The 23,132-nt window shown below is 38.2% G+C and overlaps 1 protein-coding gene across 5 annotated transcripts in view; it reads right to left on the bottom strand.

The window, feature by feature from the left end:
- ralgapa2 (Ral GTPase activating protein catalytic subunit alpha 2) overlaps positions 1 to 23,132 on the bottom strand; it is a 140,836-nt gene that overhangs the window by 10,176 nt on the left and 107,528 nt on the right. For 4 of the 5 annotated variants that reach the window (XM_066721915.1, XM_066722177.1, XM_066721997.1 and 1 more), the window contains one exon: positions 3,914 to 4,038. In XM_066721915.1, the coding sequence (XP_066578012.1) occupies positions 3,914 to 4,038 (125 nt within the window). Of the gene's footprint in view, positions 1 to 965; positions 1,026 to 3,913; positions 4,039 to 23,132 lie in introns of all 5 variants that reach the window. The other variant, XM_066722048.1, reaches the window with a different exon arrangement.

Below are 23,132 nucleotides of genomic sequence, written 5' to 3'. Positions count from 1 at the left end.
TGGCTGATCGTTGTATATATATTTACTGTCTGAAGCCTGACAAAGAATAAATATTTAGCCAATAGTTTGGGGGGAAAAAAAAAAAATATATATATATATATATATATATATATATATATATATATAGAAAATAACTGAAAGACACTTATCTTATGCATGTATGTGATTCAAGAGTCCTCGTCCAGTGAGCTAAAATCCCTGGAAGACCGCACTGATACAGTGAAGCCATGTCACCAATAAAATAATGTGGCATTTTATAATGTGGTTTTGATTATTCAGATGTTTGGAAAAATACAACAAAAGATAAAAAAAAAACTGCTACATACTGAAATGATAAATCAAATAAATGTGATGAAAGAGTCCAAGATTACAATACAGAAAGTATTTTTAAACAGAAAGTGAACCATATAAAAGACCGTTGGAAAATGGAAAAGGCTAAAAATATGGTGTTGACTTAAGCAGGTGGGGCTAATAATGAATTGTGTTTCTTTTTATTTATGGTTTCTTGTTTTTGCACTGAACCTTTAAGCCTCTTCCTATTGTAATCATTAAGGATTCAAATTACTTACGACAGCTAGACATGACTAACAAAATACAGCTTTTACAGCAAGTGCAGACTGAAAAAATATGTATAAACACAGTATAAAGCCATCGAATAGAGCTTTCTGCCTGTAATATAAGAGATTATTTATCCACATTTATCTAAGGTAAACATATGTGCTGTAGGTCAACAGGTATCTTATTTCAAATAATAAAAGCAAAACATACAAATATGCTAAAGTTTACGTGAATTGCATCATATTCATATCAATAATAAACATTTTTAAGTGTAACATCAATAACGTGAAGAGTATTTTGAACAAGCACATGCGGAGGATGGTGATGCAAAACTTAAAAGGAACCAAACTGGTTTTCATGGGAAGGGGAGTGACATGCCAAACTGAAGAAACGGGCAGAGCTCTTACAATCAAACTTGGCCCAGGGGTAATCCATGTCGAAATACATTCCTGGCCAGCGCCGGCACACTGTCATGAGTGAAATGTTAGTGGACAATGAGTGGGAGCGGTGGACAAATAAAGACACAGAGGTATGGCACAAAACAGGAGCACTGGAACAAACTGTCAGCAGAGGAGATGTAACCAGCTGAGCGGCATTATGGAGAACAAAAGGTAACATAGATGATAAGACACTGACAAATTATCAGGATCATCAGTTTAGAGGCCCCTGATTTGCACAAACAGGAGAACTGGTCAGATCAATGCTGGAACACACTGAAGCAAGTGGGGAAGAGATGGGTCTATCCCAATGAAACCATCGGGATAGCATGCTTCCCAGGTGATTGAAATGAATAAATACATACATACACTTACATAAATACAGTTACAGTTTATCAACCATTGGAAAAAAAAATATTACTCGTATACAGTATTTGCTTGTGCAGGTGCAGCATTTTAAAATGGTTAAATTGTCACACGTATGTATAGTTGTTTGATAACTGATAGTATGAATTCATTTTTGATCCAGACTGTTTTAAGAGTATGCAAAACACAACTGTGAGCTAATGACCTAATGACCTTCGTCTGGAAATGAGCTACTGTGATGATGAGTAATATGTTTTTAACCTGTATTTTCAACCATTTCAAATTATTTTATAAGTCCTGTGAAATAATCATATTCTATTTATAAAATACAAATGAAATGGATTGCAAATTCTGAATTTCTGCATTCATGTAGTAAACCTTATCAAGTCTAATGCAATCTGAGGCAATCTGTATGCATCCACAAATCAAAACTGAAATTAAAAAGTGTTTTTGAGTGCATTATGATTTAAAACTGAAGACATCATTCACACGTATGAAATCCATTACAAAGACTAATGTTTATCAACAATAATTAACTATGTCTTGAAACAAAAACAAGATTGCCATGGTAAATGCAAAGCCAACGCTGTATCTATGTGTTAACAAATCACTTTTCTTTTTGGATAATTGCTTTACCAAGTGTACATGCAGCTATTGTGTCATCAAACTGCGGTGCATTTCTCCGTTTTGTAACCAAACAGTTTATGGGGACAGCTGATTCCAAACATGCAGCAGACAATGCCCAAGATCTACACTACAAAAACACCCACAATGCCCTGGTTATAATGCTTGTAAATCTATTCACAGATGCAGGGACTAAGATAATAAAAAGCTGTTCAAAACGAATTTCGAATGAACCAAGAGAGCCTGCCTACATTAAATCTTTATTATGTTATGAGCACTTTTATATAATGCCGGTGCGGCTTGCTGTGAAACAAATGCTCCATTCGAGGATAAAAAAGACATGTTTATTCCAGGGCTAAAATAACCGACTCGGTCTTGATAATCGTGATTGAGGCGACCTATTCAGGCTGGCATGCCCATCTCACTCGGACGCTCTATAAAATAATTCAAGACACCGTTGCTCTAGGTATAGAAAAAAGAAGAAATAAATACCATAGCTCTTAGTAATTACTCTCTTTTTTGTTGTTTTCCTAGGCTGCTTAGTATTCCAGTTCATGAAAGGTCAACGGAGGTCAGCGCCGTGTTTCTCAACGCCTCTCCAGGAAGCTGAGGGATAATTATGTAAATAGCCCTGGCTCCCCTCTGCTTCTGCCTGTCTGCTTATCTGCCCAGCCTTCTGCGTGCGGCTACTGGAGATCGGCACAAACGCGCGCACACACACACCTCTTATCTTGTAACAAAGCTCCGCAAGCACACAGACTGTGGCCAACAGCATTAAATGGTGACGCATGTCTGATTTTATTTGTGGCCGAATAAATTCCCCCCGAATTTAATTTATTTCTGCAATTCTGATGGCTTTGATGTAAGATATTTGCTTAACAAGTCAGATTGCAGGTGGGGGGGGCTGAAACAGATGTTTGACACTACCTAGCATGGTTCGGATGGAGTTGGTGGGCCCTAGTGCAGAAAGTGGAACATGTTTGAAAGTCACTCTATTACCCAGGAAAAGGTTGTTGATTATTATTATTATTATTATAGAATCAGAATGTTTTGGGGTTGGGATTTTTTTATATGTTTATTACATTCACGGCTAATTTATTTGTCTCAAGCATCTATTGCATACTTCAATACAAACTTATACTTTATTATTCATATTTTGTTGGTTCCTAAAGTTGACCTGATAAGCACTTTATTCTTATTTATTTTCAAAAAGGACAACCTGCTACACCTCATGGAAAATATTATGGCTTGCACTCTACAGGCGTACAGATTAAAATCAAAGCATAACGGTTGAAACTTAAACTTAAAATACATACTGCATTTTTTTCTATTCTTCATTCAAACAGATAAACAGTTCTAGTGCATGTATTTCATTAAGAACCTGACCGTAGCTTAGTGCTTTGCTTCAGGGAAGATATGATGAATGAAGTTCTGCTTCCCACTTCTGGTGCATTAATTCCAGACCCTGGTATCCTAGCAGCATAATCCACATTTAACATTAACAGCAGTGGTTTCTGCGCTGAGAGATGATTTTCCGATAAGTAAGCATTAATTCAGTTTCAGCTCTGTGTAACATATGCAAGGCACAGCAAGTAACCTACACCCTTCAATGAATCCGAACACATTATGGGAAGCGTGTTCATTAACCCCGCCAGAATTGGAGGTTAAAAGGATGGCTGAAGACACGTTTATGTTGGAAACAACAACACACACACATACACACACACAAAAAGAAAAAAAAGTTGAGTGTGTTGGCTTTGATGAGTAACAAATGAACATGAATGCCTTCGATCCTTTTGATATTCATTAGTGTGCAGAGCTGAAGAAAGCTCGCCCTAACAAGGGAGGGAGTCTGTGTGGGGAAGCAGGTGTGGAGGGGTGCGGGCCCCCCGAGATGCAAATGGCGCCAGGAAGAAAGACAATCTTACCTGCCCCACTCAGAGAGTAGTAGCTGGGAGAGGGAGAGAACACTTGAGATGCAAAATCCTCAAAGGTCATGACCTCCCGGTGGTTCTGCACAATGGCTTCCAGGTACAGCGCCCGTTCTTCATAGCTGTGATTTTTGGCAGTTAAGGAAATGACCGGGAATATGAAAACATCCTTAAGGTCTTCATTAAGTTGTGATCAAGTTGTGAGTATCAGGATCTTTAAATCACAAGGTTTTATCGCACTGTCTGGTGAAAACTAATCTCGCATGAAATCCCCAAACCCTCAGATAAATTTATCTCGAGATAATGTCCCACAAGATATTAGATAAAAACAACAAGGGATGTGTTACAATGTGGTTACAGGTGCAAATATCAATTTATTTAAGTCTTAAAATGAATATATATATATATATATATTATATATATATATATAACAGAACAATGATTTTCAACAGACTTGTATATATGTATATGTATATACATGTTTTTCTTTCCTCTCAATTTACATGTAATGCTGCTTTAAAATAATACAATTCACAATACACTACTAACAGTTGAGTATTAGAAAGTAACGAAATATCAGGGAATGACAACAAATAAATTCGTCCTAATTACGCCAAACTCAGAATTCACCATTTCAACAAGAAATCAAAAACTAGTCCACAATAAAACTTACAGGCATGACATGCCGAAGTCCTGCCCAGCTGCCTTAATAGGACCCCTGCTTGTGGCAGGCTTTTACTAGGTATGAAGGAAATCTTTCCTCCTTTGTATTGCTCTTCTGGGTTTTCAGGACGAAAATTGAATCAATTAGAAATTCAGAATGGCAACAGCTGTAATCTGGAAATTTACAGTTACTTCCACAAATGAATGGATTCTGTTTTTACCAACACAGAGGATGACAAAAAAACACCACACAGTCAACATGTCTTTCAAGGTTTGTGAACAATAAGACATTTGTGAGAAAATAATAATTTGTTATACATAATAATTTGAGCAGTTTGCTTTTATTGTATAATGTAATACGAATATAAAATATATTTAAATATAGATCTCTACTGAAATACTATTTCCTGAATAATAGAATAACAATGGAATCAAAAAACAAACACATAGTTCATTGTGCAATATTAATTTGAGTGGCTTTTCAGATCACTTTGGGGGCAAAACCAAACTTCAGCAACAACAACAAACAAGTCAATAAGGGATTCCACTGGAATAGTGGCAAAATATTTTCATGAAACAAACAAACAGTTTCAAAATGGAGACAAAATGATTGAGAATACCGTTCAGCTAGAGAAAATCACTGCAGTCAAACGTCTGTTAACAATCCCCCCAAACAAAGTGCTAAAACCCGCTTGCGTAAAAATTAAGACGCACAATGCGGCTCTGAGGGAGAAATGCGTTCGTTGTTTATATGTTTCCTTTTCATCCCCCCATCTCCCCCTACCCCTTTTTAAACTGTGCCATTATGAGGGATGGTTTGCAATGAAAGCGTCGGACACAGTGCGTTTGTCGTTCGCTCTACTTGCCCTTGTCTGTTTCAGGCTTGAACTCCTGATGACTCTAGTTAATGAATAGCCTGCCAAACTTCTTCAGAGTGGAGACACACGCCTTGGCCAATTCTAAAGGGACTGACTGATGCCATTCACATCTCATTAGAGGCCTGCTTATTCGGCACAGTGCTAGGCTGTTGCCAAGGCTCTCCACTCCATATTGCCACAGCAAGCTACTGGCCCTATCAACAGCAGGCTGTTAGCGCCGAGCGGCCGTCTGGCAAACAGGCGCTCTGACACTAAGCTGGCACGTGCTGGCGCAGCAGGAGCAGAGGCAGGCGTGACAAATTGTTGAAAGAGCTGAGCAAAACTTGGGGCCGACAACCACCTGAGCCTTAGGCCCCACTCTGGTCCTGCCTCGATTCATTGCGAGAGTCTATAGTGTGCAGTCTGCTCCCGGGTTGCCTTTAAACAAGGCAGGGACACTAGAAAAAAGCCTTTCATGCTCTGCCTAATAACTCCCTGCTGTTTAATGAAAGGCCCTGCATACTCCACACATCAGCATACAATGCCACGCACAACTGCGAACAAAATAGAGGGGTTCATTTGTGTGCGGATAAATACGGCATGCAGAAGTGGACAGACAAGCGCCCCGCAATAGTGATGGAGACCTTAATGACCTGACAAAATAGGAATGGCTTCTTACGACAGGACAAAGTCTGAGCCACACACACAAAAAGAAAGAAGCGGGCGTATTCTTGCTCTTGCTCTCTCTCTCTCTCTCTCTCTCTCTCTCTCTCACACACACACACACAGAATAAAAGTCAATTCAGGTTCCAGTGGATACAATGTCAGGGCACATTCAAGTGATATCAGCTGTAAATAATATGATGTAGTGAAAAGAGCATTGTACACATATTTTTATAACAGTGAAAAATGGGAAGAAATAGAACTTGCAATGTTTTAACAAGACAAATGCAGATAATACAGACATTACCACATTAGAAATCACACTTATTGACACAATTTCCATTTACTGTGACCCAAATTAAAAAAGAAAACAAAGCAATTATTTAAAAAAGCTAAGAATCATGGGTAATCAACAACTATTTCTAAGTTGTCTTGGAAAGGAAGCACCAATGAACTATAGAATATCAATTTGATTTTGAGGGGAAAAGTAACTTCAACAACCTAACTTCACCAACGAAATCCTTTCAAAGGGTTTAAATAAAATGTATTTAACTCACATACACATACCTGGTTTAAAAAATACAATGTCACCAACTCATTTATTTGCCGCTGTTGCAAAACATGTTCATACTGAGAAACAACTCAAGAACGAGTAAACAAATCAATTTTCACAATCCATTTAAAACTTTATTCTCGCCCACAGACAAATACCATCATATTAAAATAAACTCGAGATGTCATGTGCAAAGCAAATGTGTACAAACCGTGCATGCCAGTGTTTCCTTTAATTCTCACAGAGATGTCGTATACAAGTCACTGCTGCAATTTCATTATGTGCCTGCTCTTCAATTTCAAAAGCTAAATCAGGACACCAAAGGAACATCATAGGACTCGCTGCCATGGCAACCTGGGTCACAACACAATAGCAGGTCACTTCCAGGGTCCTACAGTATCAACGCGGAGAGACTGGGAGTAGTTCTCTACAGACGGTATCTCACATTCTTCCTGGAAAAAACGAAATTACTCCAGGTCGTTTCATTTTCCCCCTCCTCTCTCTATATATTAATATTGTCAAAGGGACCTTGCAAAAACTCACAAACAGTATAAAGGAAATGTCAATAAACAAATATTCCAAAAGATCCCACAAGCTCTATAGAGCCATATGGCCATCCATTATCATAAATGCTGATGACTCTTGCATGGCTGTTATTGAGATTCCTTGAACAAATATTGACTCCAGCTGGGGCGGACATTTCCGTCTGATACTGGACCCTGCCTCGGCCTCGTGTTTTGTTAGTTCCTGTGCAACAGAGCTAACTGCAAAGAGCCTTGAGAATCAATCTGGTTAAGGCAATCAGCTGTAATCAACTGTCTGTTAAATAAGCTAACTGTTTTGCTGATGTTAGGGCCGCTGACAGCATCTATTAGTTCTAGTGCTGCAATTGTCCCCCCCGTAATTATGTTTTGCATTGAGTGCCTTACAAAATAAGAGCTTTATGCTTATTTAGGGAACTTAGAAAACCCATGTAGACTATATTACTCTCCCCATCACAGAATGGGGCTTTAAAGAAAAGAAAAGCACTTTACAGAAGTACGGTCCCCAGCCGGCCGAGCAGGACCAGGAGAAATAAATCAAGAACTTGATTCATATTTGTTTTATTGTAAGGTAAGGTGGGCATAATAAAAATACAAATAATTGATAAATGACTTTTGAACTTTGTTAGTAATTCTGGTTATACAGATTGAGGGAAGTGCAGTGAATGCAAAATTTGAGAAAAAAAAAAAATGGCTGCTATTTGTTTGTTTACAGGTTCAGTTGGTTCATTTTGCCCAAAAGACAAAAGTGCATCCTTGTTCTAATGACAACAATAACAATAGAAATAGAACCTATGCCAAAAGATTTTGCTCTATGTGTACAAAAAAGGAAATAAAAAAGTTAATAAAGATGTTAAAATAAAGATGAAAGCACCAAACACAAAATTGCGACTTTTTCTTTTTTTTTTTTTAAGCTTAAAAATCTAATAATGTCTTGATCAAACCACGATACATCTTGGTTATCAGTCTGGAGGAAAAACGTTAATTGTTTTGTCCCAACATGTGGATACAAAAAAAAATGCAGTTGCTATGGCCAGTTAGGGGAATTCTGTTGTTAAAGGTAGCCTATATGAAGGACAGCTTTCATCTTATCGCTTATCTCTGTTAAAAGTATTTAATTTCCAAATTCCCTAGCTGTAAATTACCCCCCAAGATACACCTCAGTGAAAAAACTAGCCGTTTTTATTTTACCTTTGGAGTTTCCCCACTGATACACTATATATGCATATACATGAATGTCTACCATGCAATAACTCACTGCAACCTCTATCTAATCTTTCTGGCACAAAGCAGTGAGGTATAAAAGTAAAAATAACACCTTTTTATTATATTAAAAAAAAAAGACAATTGTAAGCTCTTCAGCCACCTCTGGTGTACTGTGACAAAAGCATGAAATGAATCAGCAGATTAAACAGGCCGTGTGTCTGGATGAATCACGGGCAGGAAAGCAGTCTGTCTTTGGGACATCTCGTTACTACGCTTTTTTTTTGGATCTACTGTGACTCAAAATTGGAAGACAGATATAGATGATGAGAATAGATGCATTTGAAATAGGTTATTAAAACTGCCATTAAAAGAAGAAATAGAATATAAAAAAAGTCTACCAGATAAGCAGTGCATGATTTCTGATTCACAATAAGGGCTGGAAGTGTCCAGATGGTTTGAGGAGTCAGTAGTGAATTGGGGGTCAGGCACCGCAGTGGATCTAAGCCAAGGTCAACAACACCCTGATGCCCATGTTCAAGGTGAATACAGACTCATGAAACCCAAGCCCAAAAAAGGGACTTAATTATATTACTGACACAATTGGTAAGTGAATTACTACTTCAAGCTAGCATAGGGTTGTCTTAAAACATGAAAATGGTGGTGATATTTTGTTTATTACATTTTTGTAACTAAGTCTGCTGGCATTAAAGTACACAAGGCTACAGGAAGTACTTAATACACACACAACAAACTTAAGATTTTCTGGCAATAACTGAATGATGCTTAAGAGATTGGCTGAGGATGTCTGAAATACTTGTTTGCTTAAAGAATAGTTCTTCAGAACAGGAATAATGTGTATTGTATCCCACCTCTCCTACACTGGGTGGAATATTGTACACAGACTGACAAATATGGCCTGTTCCATGTTCCACAGTGAAAGTGTCACATGACTCCACATACATACACTTTTCATCATAAAGAAACATTTAATGCACAACGGGGAGGCAGAGCAACCTGTCCGGGATCCCACACTCACAGGAACAGACACATGGAGATCAATTAGCAATCAGCAAATCTCAGCCCTCTCAGCACGGCTGACAGAGTCAAAGTGGTCGGCGCTGGACAGGGGGAGGTCCGTCTCTCATATGAAGGGGACTTCATAATTGAAACATTAGGAGCCAGTGGTGGAGTAGCCTGAGGGTTTTCAACTCTCTGGATAGGAGGCCTTGGGCGAGAGGCAACGCGTGGCTTGAACTCTCCATGATCTGATAAGAACTGTCAAAGGTTGCTTGTCAGAGGCAGATTTAAAAAAGAACGGTTGACCTCCCTGTACTATCCATTCCCCCCTCTCCTAATGGAGATATTAATGTACCATTTGCAGGCTAGGACCTGCCTAAAGCTCATCTCTGTTAATATAGTGCACCTGGTACTACGAGTGTGACATTCATGAAAAGTATATCTGGATACTTTCAAACATCTTCTGGTTACATTGTGAATGCTACACCTTCTCCATCGCTGTCTCAAGGCAGGAGGCACTGCTCTGCTTCTGAAATAGCAGCCACTTCTAGAAGCAACTGCTTGGCGAGAGAGAGACAATACGTGTCAATGATCTAATCGGTCGAACCTTACACAACAATAAGACGCTTCTCCACACCGAGGATTAAGGCATTCATGATCAGGAGCACTTCTATTTAATCTACTACTTTTCCTTGTTGCTAAGATAATTATGTATCTACTCTGACAGATACACATTATTTAGCTAGTTGCCTTTTTATTTATTACAAAAGGCTCACCTGTTGCTTTTGTGTGTTAATTTTAGACAACTACCAACACGGTAAGAAACAAAAGTTGCTTTTCAACTTTTTCACAGCACAATTCTTTCAAAGTAGCACTGAGAATCCAGCATTAAAAATCAATGCATCAAAAGCATTCAGTTGGCACCACTGGTTGTTTTATATGGGTTTATGCAAAAAGTAGGCAGTATTTGTACACTGTCCCATTAACACACAATGACTGTGTTCCTCCCTCCAGTTAACAAAAGCCCACTCAGTATCAATGAGGTGGCAATCCTATTTTCCCATTTTTCAGGATGTAAATTTAGTGGGAAACTTTCAAGTCACTGATAAAATGTTGCATCTAAATCAAATTGATTTAATATAATGTCTGAAAGGAAGTGTATTCTGTGGCAGTATGATCAGGAACAGCATACTGTTTGGAAAAAGGAAAAAAAGATCAATAGAAGAGAGGAACAATTTTTGTCGGGGCTAACTGAAATCGTCCCCACTGCAGTGCAAAAACAAAATGTAGAATTGTGAAGTGTGAGTGAAGGACAAACAGAGGAACAATGGACACCTATGATGATTATTCGGCCGTTTTAATACTAGCAGTGGAGGCGAGTACACAATTGCACCTGAGACACTTATTGGATTAAGAGAACATGACATATGTCAAATCCTAACAACATCATGACACATACAAGGAAGCATCTCGAAAAGTTGTTTCCCAGTACTTAACCCAGCATATCTCTGTAGTTATCTGGTATTGTTTACATAAAAAAATCTTCAAGGATCTTTTGATCTATAGACGTTCAGAGCTGCTGTATTTTGTATCTTTATATTTTTAGAAGCTGTCCTGAGGAGATTTTCTCACCTTGGATGTCAGATGTCACCTCTAATTTATCAATAGCAAGAGCATTCTGTGTCAATCATAAAATATTAAGATAAAATGTATCTTCAGTAAAATACCCTGCTGCAAAAAGCTTATAGAAACATGGAAGAGCAGGATTTTCTCATACACAATGTAGCCCAATGCGTGCTCAACCTGTATTAATATCAAGGTCCCCTAATTAACCTGCACCAATCAAGTTGACCTTAAAGAGTAACACTCTCAAGCACGCTGCTTATACGTTTACTTTTTGAAGTATGATAATTGCCTTCTAAAAGCATAAATGGAGCCGGATCAGAGATGCCAGCGAGCACAGAAGCATTACATGCATACCACAGATGCCCTGATTGTGAATGGAATGCATCCCTGTTAGTCATTAGGATGCTGTAAACATCTAATTAATTTCATCAGCCACCGAGGTCTTAATGAAGTGTTAAAAGCGACTGCGGCAGGGCAGCAGCAACATAAAGCTGCATTAGCAATAATACAATAATCCTATTTCCTTTTTAATAACCGAGTGAACTGATTAATCGCTCGCAGGTCTTTTTTGAATATGAATTCATCCGATGCATATGTTTTGGGTGAGAAATTAATTGAATCTGCAGGTTTTACCTTGAAATGTCTAATATGACACAAGCTTTTTTTTATTACGATTATTAAGAGTGCAGAGAATACCTTTTGCTGGTATTGTTCAATCACATATTTTATTCTTTAACTGTATAGTTCATTAAATAAATTATAGACAATTAAAAAAACAACAACAAAATAAACAAACTAAAAATACATAGACCATTGTAGGAAATTACATTTAAACAAGAGTCGGGAAAAGGATTTAATCTTGATCCACAAACGGTCGACCCTAAAACTGGAGAACCAGATGTTGTTTTAGGTTGGTTAATTAAAGACCAACCCAAATAAATAAATAAATAAAACACTTAAGCATAAGCATGTAGAAAAGCTTTTACTTATACAAAGAAGCCACACAAAACAAATTGTGACGCCATATCTCACTAGCCCATTTAGGACATATGCATAACCAGTAAGAGAAGGCAAATATCAGCAATCTTTTACAACCATACAGCCTGGTGAAGTCCTACATCTACAACCAGGGCAGTGTCATCAGGAGCTAGGATAAATAAAATAGAAAATAAAGAAAACAAATAATGTGCTATCTGCCCTGTGGCTGACACTGCACACAACCCAGGTACCTGCGAGCGCTGGGTGCCGAGAAAGCAGGTGTTGATTAGAAATTCTCAGGCATGTGTGAAAGGGACCTGTTGTCACGCAAGGGCCTACATGTAAAGCTCACCCGAGCGGAAGGACCGGGAGGTAAGGTGCGAGCTGTATTGTCTTAGCGATTACCGCAGAGAAATCCCCAGCTCATCCTTCCTCTGAGATCACTATAACAATGTATCCATCCCATTTTATCAGTGTGTGTGCAGCTGCCAATGGCCATGTTGTCTCATTAGCTCGCCTGTTCTCGAAGCGAGATGATCAGTGAGGAGATGATTACTGGTGGGTGAGGGAGGGGGAGAGGGGAAAAAAAAAAAGGAAAAAGATTCTCCCACACCCCTCCGTTCCCCCAACAGATACATTACAGTTTATAATCACACTACATTTCTGAGGAATATCTTCTTTAACAAGTCCTCTAATTAGCCATTCCACACAGACCTTTAGCTACAGGGTAAGCACAGGTTAATTGAACCTTCTGGGATTTTCTTCTTCTTCTTTCTTTTTTTTAATATATAATTTACTGTGACATCTAAGGCTCTCAGCTATACATCTCTAAGTGAGATGTGTACAAAGGAATAAGGCTGTGACATCACTCACAAGGCAATACAAATTACACAAAGCACCAAAGTAAAAGGACATCTTCTATCAATAATATGAATACTCTTGATCTTATGCAGGAAATTTAATTTAATTTCACAACACAGTTTTCTTTTCCGTTTAGGAAATCACATCTCTAGATATTCAGAAAAGAAAGTCACTGTCTTTAATAAATACTAAAAAGTGATTATGTAGCTAACACATGCAGATACCAGCCAGATACAAAAGCAGCAGCCTTCCATCCATCTTCGAAACCGCTTATCCTGGTGAGGGTCGCGGGGAGGCCGGAGCTGATCCCGGCAGGCATAGGACGCAAGGCAGGAATATACCCAGGATGGGACACCAGGCCATCGCTGGGCAACACATACACACACATATTCATACATACAGGACAATTTAGCATGGCCAATCAACCTAACCTGTATGTCTTTGGATAGTGGGAGGAAACCGGAGTGCCTGGAGAAAACTCACGCAGACACGGGGAGAACATGCAAACTCCACACAGACAGGCACCCTGAGCCGGGACTCGAACCCGGGAGCTGTGAGGCAGCAGCGCTAACCACCGCGCCACCGTGCCGCACCACAAAAGCAGCAGCCCGATGGATCATTTGTATCATTTGAGACAACACTGAGCACGATACACAAACATTTAGGCCTATTTATAAGGCAGATTCTGTGTAGAAGACAGATATTTTTACCACTAGAACAGTGTTGTGGAAAAACTGAATAATTCCAGTAGGTATATCTCCTTTCAATATGTACATGCAAGACTTGAAAACCTGTTTTAATTTTAATAATACATGTATTACACACAAAAACTGATTGTTGAATCTTGCCCTTTTTTCCACCCACTGGAAAACTAGTTCAAATATAGCTCACTCAGGGAGTTTTTATTAAAGTCCGAATTGTATGCTAATTCTTTGCCATTTCTGCAGCCTTCTCTGGCTGAATTGGAGATAAAAAGGAACTTTTAAAATCATATTATATTACTTAAGCAGCAACTAGGGAAGCTTGTTCTCAGCATGAGCATTTTAGAAGAGATATATAAGACTATAAGAGCTGCCGGTCCTGTCACTAACAATACTTTTACAATTAATATTAATATTTTCTGTACTCCTGCATGCTACAGAAAATAAGGTATCTAGTTCTGTTGGATTGACATATAAAATGCATTCACAACTTTTTAAATGTATTTATACATGTTCCTTTATATTTTCCTCCATCATGTTTAACCTTGAAAGCCCACATAATCAAAACAAAATGCCCTGATTCAGTGCAATACTTCAATACAAGAGCCCAGTTTCAATGGCGCCTCTACTGTGAATAATGACGCAGGAATGGTGATCCTAGATATATATATATATATATATATATATATATATATATATATATATATATCACCATTCTGACCTGGGTAAGTTTAATGTATAAAAAAAAAAGTATGGTGTCTGGCAGGGGAAAACAATATGAATGTGTGTAAAAGTGAAACTTGCTGGGGCATTAACCAGTCACAGGCGCTTTGAAGATTAGTGGTTGTGGGACACAAGCCTGGCAGCACCTGCAGAAGACTCTCCTCTCTTGGGCCGGTCCTGTGACACAGTCCCTTTGATGTCTGTTCCAGAACAATTATTCGATTCTGAGCTATTTATGCAGAGCAGGTCTTGAGGGGAAGAGCAGCTACTTTTGGGAGTTTGTCTAGGGCTCAGAGGTCAGTGTGTCTCTGATAAGGGCCAGGGGATCTGTTATGTCTGAGAAACAGATGGGTCTTGGGGTTTACATGTTGTCCGGAGTACAGATGCACAGCATGCCTTACTGGGTTGCTGATAGATGGGAGAGTGTCCAGGTGATGCCCATTTTTTATTTATTTTGTCATACAACACAAGCAGCTTAGAAATAGCTCACTGACTACAGTCTAAATAAATTACTAACTGACAGATTTTAAGAGTGTACTGATAGTAAGGTCATGTCTCTCCTTGCAGGTGAGAGACAGATAAACTTGTTAATTTGCATCCATTATTAGCTAAATGTTGGTGTGTTTCAATGGAATGGTTTTGGCTGCTTTTGAGTATGAAAACAAAAGTGTAGTGTGTTGGATTTCTCAAGTTGGTCTGGATACAGAGCACTTCTTTACATCCCTGTTTAATATAAACATGTATTCAATATTCCTCACGGATTCTAGATTTCTTGGTCATCACTTCATTGTCAGCTAGACAGCAGGATGACTGCTTGTCTACTAATGATGGCTGTCAAGAGGAATGTTTCAGGAAGTAAAATCCTGACTTATTTGGATACAGCAGTGAAAAGGGCACTAGCCAGTAAATGTGCTGCTACACTTAACATGATCATCTCGAAACTGCTCTTTTGCATTCCAGAAGATGTGAAAAATATCAATAACTCTAAATAAGAAACACACTGGTTTCATATAAATGTACAGATTCTAAACAGAATGTTAGGTTGTGGAATTGTACCAGGATGGAATATTTCTGGAATGTAATACAAAGTTCATTAGCAGTTATTCCACAGGTTTTTGAATCAGAGAACAAATACATAACATCTGAATTTGTGTTTTGTTTTTCCTAAATGTGCTTTTTATTACTCTTCCTTGCAGGGTGCTGATTCTTCGGTCCACTGTCACATTATGGGAATGCAGGGCAAGCATTTGTTCAGCACAACTACTGCAGTGCCCAGGAGAGGTGCTGAAGACAGCTCCCTACAACAGCATGTCACCTGACTGTAGTATAACAAACCTGACAAGGAAACTGCAGAGGAAAAAACTGCTCTCAGCACTACTGAAAGAATAATTGCACTGATTCAATTAATATTAATTAATATATATATATATATTATATATATATATATATATATACACACACAAACTTATAATTTCAATCCTCTTAAGCACTGCTCCATTTATTGCAAGAATTCTTGCTCATCTAACCCTCCCCCTTCAAAAATACATAATTGAATTGGGTACATGTTTTACTATGACAAAGCAAACAGACACATTTTAATTAGAGCTATTAGTGCAAAGTAGCAATGCAGAAAGCACTTTACATTATTAGGTGGGGTATAAGTTGATCAACATTTTTTTTTTTTTAAAACATAATAGATTCTGGCATACATGAGTCCCCAAGGCCTTCCAAACAAAGAGTACAGTATTTTGTAATATGTTTATTTAATTATTTATGTTTTACTGCAATTATACTGCAATCCTCAAACCCACACTACAACATTTTCAGCATCCTTTGTTTCAAAAGGTTGAATAGTATGACAATATGATGTGAAGGATTTTTCAACATCATGATCACTAGGCACAGAGAAATATACACATTTGTGATTGGTTTGGGGCGATAGTTTAAACCAGGGCATCCATATGAAATTTGACAGGAAATAAATCAGCAATAAAAGGAAACACAACTGTACTGAAAGGAAACGGAGGCAGTTACACAGTAGGTGAGTATCCAGCCTGTGGCTTAAAGGTAAGTTAATACGTTGGTTTCTAAATAGAAAATGTGCAGGTTATTCTAAAGGAGTCTCAGGGGGTCCCTAGACCCCAGACTGAGAACAAAATAAGGCTTTTTAAATAGGGTTGAAGTTAAAGGCTTTTCAACATTTTTTATAATTTGAAAGCTTACATTTCCCTACTTTTGTGGTAATCAAACAGAATTTTTTGCTGTGCAAATCGCTGTATTGTTCCGTTAAAAGTAATCCCACAACTTTAACTCTCGGATATGTCAAAGTAGTTACATGTGCAAACACATAATTGAATGTGCCTTTTGTTTCCATGTTTTCTTACTTTTTAAATCCTGCATTCGTTCTGTGCATCCTAAATAACAATTGTATTTGAACATGTACATTTTATCTCAATCTCCAGCACTTTTGCTGTAATCCTATTATTTTTCAAATCACATAAACCCGCTGCCAAACCCACTGTTTTCACCACAGATTTTTTGTTTTCACAGAATATAAATTCCAGGCATAGATTATTTGGAACAAAGACACTCTGCTGTTTTAAATAATTTAAGACGGTAATTAATTGTGCCTTTCAGTAAATCTAATTAACTAACCTCAAGGCGTATGTGGCAGTGCTCACTGGACAGCTTGTTCAATTTCAGCCATGTTTCCAATCTGACAGGCCTCCTGAGCCTCCTTCAGGAGCCTCGCATGCCGAGTCTCTCCATTTAAGGTCAGAGCATGTGGGTACAAAATGCCTGATGATAACCCCAGCAAAATTATTTTTAAATGACTCCCACAAAAAGAGAGAACACATCGACAGACACTTGCACTGATTTGTGAATGAACAGCAATATCTTAAATGTGTCTTTCATGCCAACTGGATTTCAGCATTCAGCATATTACCTATGAATGCTTGGAAAATGTTTTATAGAAGTCAAACATAAGAAAAACATACACAATGGATTCTGTACGTCAGAGATTATTATTTTTTAAATCATTTAAAATATTTCAGATTTTTGCCAAAATCACAAAGCACTTAACATACTGCAATGTTACATATGCCTTTGGAGTTTACTCTGTGCCATAATTAAAATGTGACTTTGGACAAGGTGTGAAGAACAACCACATGATCTTGAGCCGAACACACATGACGACAAAAAACAACAACAATTGAAAACAGACAAATATCTCCCAATAAGATGCAGAAGTCAAGGCCATTAAAGTGTAAGAAGGTGATAACCTAATTGCCAGAAGAGCACAATAATATTGTGTAATGCCAAGGGCCCTAGTTTAACCTAACAATAATGTGCAGTGTTCTACAGAGTGGTAATTAAATATTAAAGGGATAGATGAGGCATCTAAAATGTTAATGATGCTCGTGGCATGTGCGAAGGAATGATTGTGATGCATTAACGCAAAACATTGCTGTTTGTTTTATCCTCTGATTCACACCTCTATTCAGAACAGAATTCTTCTTTTTTAGTGAATGAAATTTTCATTTTGAAAACTGACCTAGAATTTTCTGAGCTCCACAAATTGAAAACAGATTTAATGGGACCACTAATGATGTATGCATAATTACAGATGATCATAGCTCTCACATTAAGGTGTCAGAGTCACAAGCAGTTGTCTCAGTATTAAATCCTCAAATCCAGATAAATACGTTTTTTTATTTGTTGCTGTAACAAATGTGACAGAAAATAAAACGATAATTTCTCTACCAAATAAATAAGCACGTAGTACATATATCTGCATGTATTTAATTTTTTTTTTTTTATCAATCCCCTCCTCTGCAAAAAACTAAATGGAACAAAAGAAAAAAAAGAAAAGAAAATAGGAACAATTTTCACATTAAAATACGTTTTCCCTGATGTTGACGAGGGACTGATTTCTGTGTAGAGGCAAAGTAAGAGACACTAAACAGCACACAGCTGGAGAATGCAACCCTTTAATTAGTTACTGATGCACTTTGGGTTAGAATAGCAACACTTCTAAACAGATGGGGGAAATCTTTCCTGTCCACATTCAATATCGCTACTCAACTGGGATTATTTCTTCCAGGAATACCTCGACAATATTGGCAATGTGTTTTCCAGCCCCCTATTTCCTTCGTTTTCCAGCTAACTCCCAAAAACAAAGCACAGCTTGAGTGGGTCAAGCTGAATAGGCATTACCAGCTCTACCTGAGCTGATTAGGAACAGTGTGATACTGAGAAAGAGGAGCAGGGAAGGGGGTGGGGGGGAAGAAAGAAAAAAACGTGAAGAAAGAAAATGGACTTCTGTGTTGGCAACAGCTTTTTAATCCTAGCCCCAAGCCATACTGTGCAGTCAGGCGGGCTATTACATGGCAACAATTAGGCGGCCAGAGCAGAGCACCTGGTACTCCCCATTCGAGGCCTTCAGTGGCAGCTGACTGTACAATCTCCCTGCCAGGTGGTCGTACTTCAATCACATTAGCTAGTCATTCTAGGGTTAATAAAGACCCAGTCTTTCCTCAATCTGCCCGCATGAAGCCTATTCATTCACTACAGACAGTATGTCTTTTATGGGTCCGGAGACAATGTAGTTTAAAACTCGTTAAAATTAAGATCTCTGTAGAGGCAGATAATTAAACTATAGGGTAGGCTCCTTGGAATCTGGGCTAATGTTCGGAGCCTACCCGTTTAGTAGCCTATCTATTTAGAGAGTACAGGATTATAATAGGCCTTTTCAGAGACGCACAAAACAGATGGAGGAATACTGAAATGAGACTTGGAAGTACCATATATCTGCCCAGATACTAACAATGTGGAAAAATAGGATTTTATCAATCTGCACAAATACAAAAACAAGTGGGTGTAGCAATGATGACATTTTTACTTCCACGAAACCTGTTTTTTACATTTTTTTTCAACCAGTTCTTTAGCAGTTTTTCATTCATTTTGAAAAAGTAAAAAAATAACTATATAATAATGAATCTGAAACCTTTTCTTTGTGTAAATAATGATGTAACCTAAAGATTATGAGCAATGCATGGGGCAGTCTGATTGATGTCTACAGGATAAAAAATTATAAATTATTAGTTCAGTTACCGCAATGTACTTTTTTACATTGAACATATCAAGAGAAATATTTTGTAGACAGCATCCAGATATATTTTTGCTCTTTCTGTTTTCTCTGACTAGCAATAGCTTTGTGGAATGATGGCTTAAGTTTTTAATTCCACCTCACTGAGTATTCTTACTTCAGAAATCCTTGTATATCTTAAAGGACTTCACAACTTAGAATAACTGGGATAACAACAACAACCCACCACAAAAATCAAAACACACTGACAAAATGATTTCTTGACAGGAAAATTCAGCTTATTTATAATTACATAAAGTGTAAGTGTAAATGTTTAAGCTCTAAAGGCAGATTTTCTCATTGACTTTCTCATTGTTGAATAGGAACTACAAAGTTTCAGAGGAAGGACAGGAAGGTCAAAATAACTTTATGCAATATAGTAATATTGAACAAAATAAATTATTCACTTTTATTTGGTATCCTTTTTTCTCCCCTCAAATATATATAGATATGTATAAGTGTTCTTGCTGTGCTTGATTAGCATTTCATTTCCTGCTTTGGGAGATTCTTGCATTCTTTAAAAGGCAATATCACCCTGCCTTGCACAAGCTGCAACTACAAAGCAGTCCGAGCACACCTATGCACAGCAGACACACGTCTATGGCTAAAAACAATGGGCGGCACTTCTGAATGTAAAAACGAGAAAACAATCATTAACACATCAAAGCGGGTATTCTGTAAGGAATAGGAAAAAAAACAAAAAAACACGATGCCCACTTTAATCTTTTCGGACGATCTATGCAAAGATGGCATTGGATTCCATTTATCGCCCAAATGCTAATGCTCTCGACAAGGACGTCCTTTACACCAGAACAAAGACGCAAAGCGAGCGGGCAGCTAGAGCAGTCTTTGAACTGTTTAAAGTGGTATTAATGTGTAACTTATAAATAATTAACTAATTCTGGTTTAAAATAACACCACAATTGAAATTCTAACGTTAAACCTACTATAACAAATATTTAGACAAACATCAACTCTGACACCATTATGTAGGGAGAAAAACAGCATTTCCCATTACAGTTACTCTTCTTTGAAACAAATCTCCAGACAGAAGAGGGAGAAATTCACTGAAGGTAATAGATAGCATGCTACACTTGAGCTGACATTTCACTGACATTTACTGGTGAACAAGTAGTATTTTATGTTACAGCTTACACCGTCCAGTGCAGTGTCCTATTCAAACACAGCCATGTACGTTTGGCCGATGATTACATGCTCTGGAAGCTAATTTGAAAACTGTTGTATTTGAGATAATAGATGATTGAAGGCTTATTCCTTGAAGTCATGCAGGGAAATTATTACAGAGGCTGTAGATTTATGATTGTTATCTGCTGTGACTGCATAACAATGGAGGCCAAAGCGTGAAATATGGGTTTTAACATTGAACACGATGATTACAAAAATAAACCAGCGCCAGCAAGCCATTTCGTGAAAGAGGAAAAGCAGACATCCATCTACATATTCCTAGGTTACAGTAAATCAGTAGCTATCTAAAGGGCATTCTAGTTTGGAGACAAACTGTTCAAACTATTGGTCTCGTCTCAACCCACCCACCTCCCCCTCAACCCAAAAACCTCAAAACTAGGAAGCCTGGATATAATACTGCAAAGGGAGCCGTCTGGTTTGCTTCAGGGCTCCTACTTGAGGATAAGTGATGAGAAATAATGTATCACTAACAATCACCAACCCCCCCGCCTCTTTCCCACCCCCCAACAACACTGTAGTGACCATGCCAAAAGAATCTGATTCAGAGAATTCTTAAAGTGGTAAGCTCTAAGTGCACGGTTGCTGGATTCACTAATTAACACAGCTGCAGATCTGAGACAAAGAAAAACAGAGCAAATCAATGTTAAAATGGCCAGCATGAGAAAAAAAAAATCCAATTCAATAACTTAAGAGCTCTAACAGCTTTCCATAATGCTGAGGACTTCCAAAGAGAAGTTTATTAATTAAACAGGGACTGAACATATGAGATATCTCGCTAGCTAGCTAATTAATAACAGCAGAGCCACGTTGTGTTGAATAGCTTCTATGAGGCTCGGCCTGTCAATCACAATTAACTGACTTCTTATAAAACTGTCATTTGAAGGAAAAGCACTTTGGTTATAGCGACAGGTCAGAAGGATTAGTAGGTTATAATCTAATGGGTGTTGAAAAATTATATCTTCCAGAGTACAGTTAACAAAGCGTGACATTGATTCCCCCCCGTCAAATGAAGAATCGGCTTTTTAAAATCATCCATCCATCTTCGAAAACGCTTATCCTGGTGAGGGTCGCGGGGAAGCCGGGGGCCGATCCTGGCAGGCATAGGTATAGGCATAGGGCGCAAGGCAGGAATACACCCAGGATGGGACGCCAGTCCATCACTGGGCAACACACACAGACAGACACAGACACACACACAGGGCAATTTAGAGAGACCAATCAACTTAACCCACATGTTTTTGGATGGTGGGAAGAAACCGGAGTGCCTGGAGAAAACCCAGACGGACACGGGGAGAACATGCAAACTCCACACAGACAGGCCCCCCGAGCAGGAACAGAAACAGCCCTGGACTTTTACCCTGGAGGGGCAACGGCTGGTGAAGTCTGGGTCCCAATAAAGTGCACTCGAGGGGGGTGGGGGTGTGGCTGGGTGTTGCCAATGTGTGGTTCTGGGTGCCGACAAAGTGCGGTCCGGGGGTGGGGGGTGTTGGCGGTCCGGGTGTCTACAAAGGGCGAACAGCTCACATGGGAATCGACCGGCCCACCGAACAAAAAAATGGACTGGCCCTTCTGCCATTTGCCAGAATTGCATCTATGCATGACAGCATTAACCCGGCCCAGGCTGATTTTGTGTAAAACAATTCTGTAACAGCATTAATAAAGCATTAGCATATTACAGGATGATGGCTGAACCATCTTGGTAACAGGTGGCAAATCTGTACATAAAAAATGTGCATGTTTTAGGAAGGGAAGCCTTTTGAATCTGTGTGAAACAGTTTCTTGTACATTACTAATTTGTGAGCATTTGATAAACATGCATTATTGGCAATAATTAATGGTTGTATCTGTGTTTATTTTCCATCACTTTTATCTCTTTTGTTACTTATTGATGATATTATAGATTTGTATTATTTCCAGGGTACTTTTTCAGGAATTCTTGATGTTACTAATGGGTTTACTCTCTTTTTCGTAACTTATTATATTACGTTTCTAATGACTGAATTGCTGCTTTATGTACTGGAGGGACCACAAAGTAGTAATCCTGCTGGTCATTAGAATATATTGTATTTTATCCAGGAAATACATACACATGCATGCCTATTCATTCTGTCTCTCTTTCTGTAGACATTTTACACTATATGTAAATCTATCTTCTTCTCTGTCATCCACAGATAAATAGATATATATTATCCATCATTATGAAATATTCCAAGATCACAGGATCTTCAGTGCTGAAAAGTGAAAATCAACCTTAATGGTTCAATTATGACCTTTCAAAAATCAAACAGTAAATTCAATACCACTTTCACTTCCTATCTTCGGCTATAAAAAGAGATGCTATTTTTACAAGGTACTGGCAATTAACTATTTTTTAACAAAACAATGTATTCATGGTATTTTATCTCATAAGTATAAAGGAAGGCAGCTAAATGTCAGTCAGACACTTGACTTAGTGGGTTTGAATTAGGTAA

Source organism: Amia ocellicauda, chromosome 1 (genome assembly GCF_036373705.1).
Source record: "Amia ocellicauda isolate fAmiCal2 chromosome 1, fAmiCal2.hap1, whole genome shotgun sequence".
NCBI classification, from domain to species: Eukaryota; Metazoa; Chordata; class Actinopteri; order Amiiformes; family Amiidae; genus Amia; species Amia ocellicauda.
The sequence above is the reverse complement of the archived record's forward strand: the minus strand, read 5'-3'. Positions and strand labels throughout refer to the sequence as shown.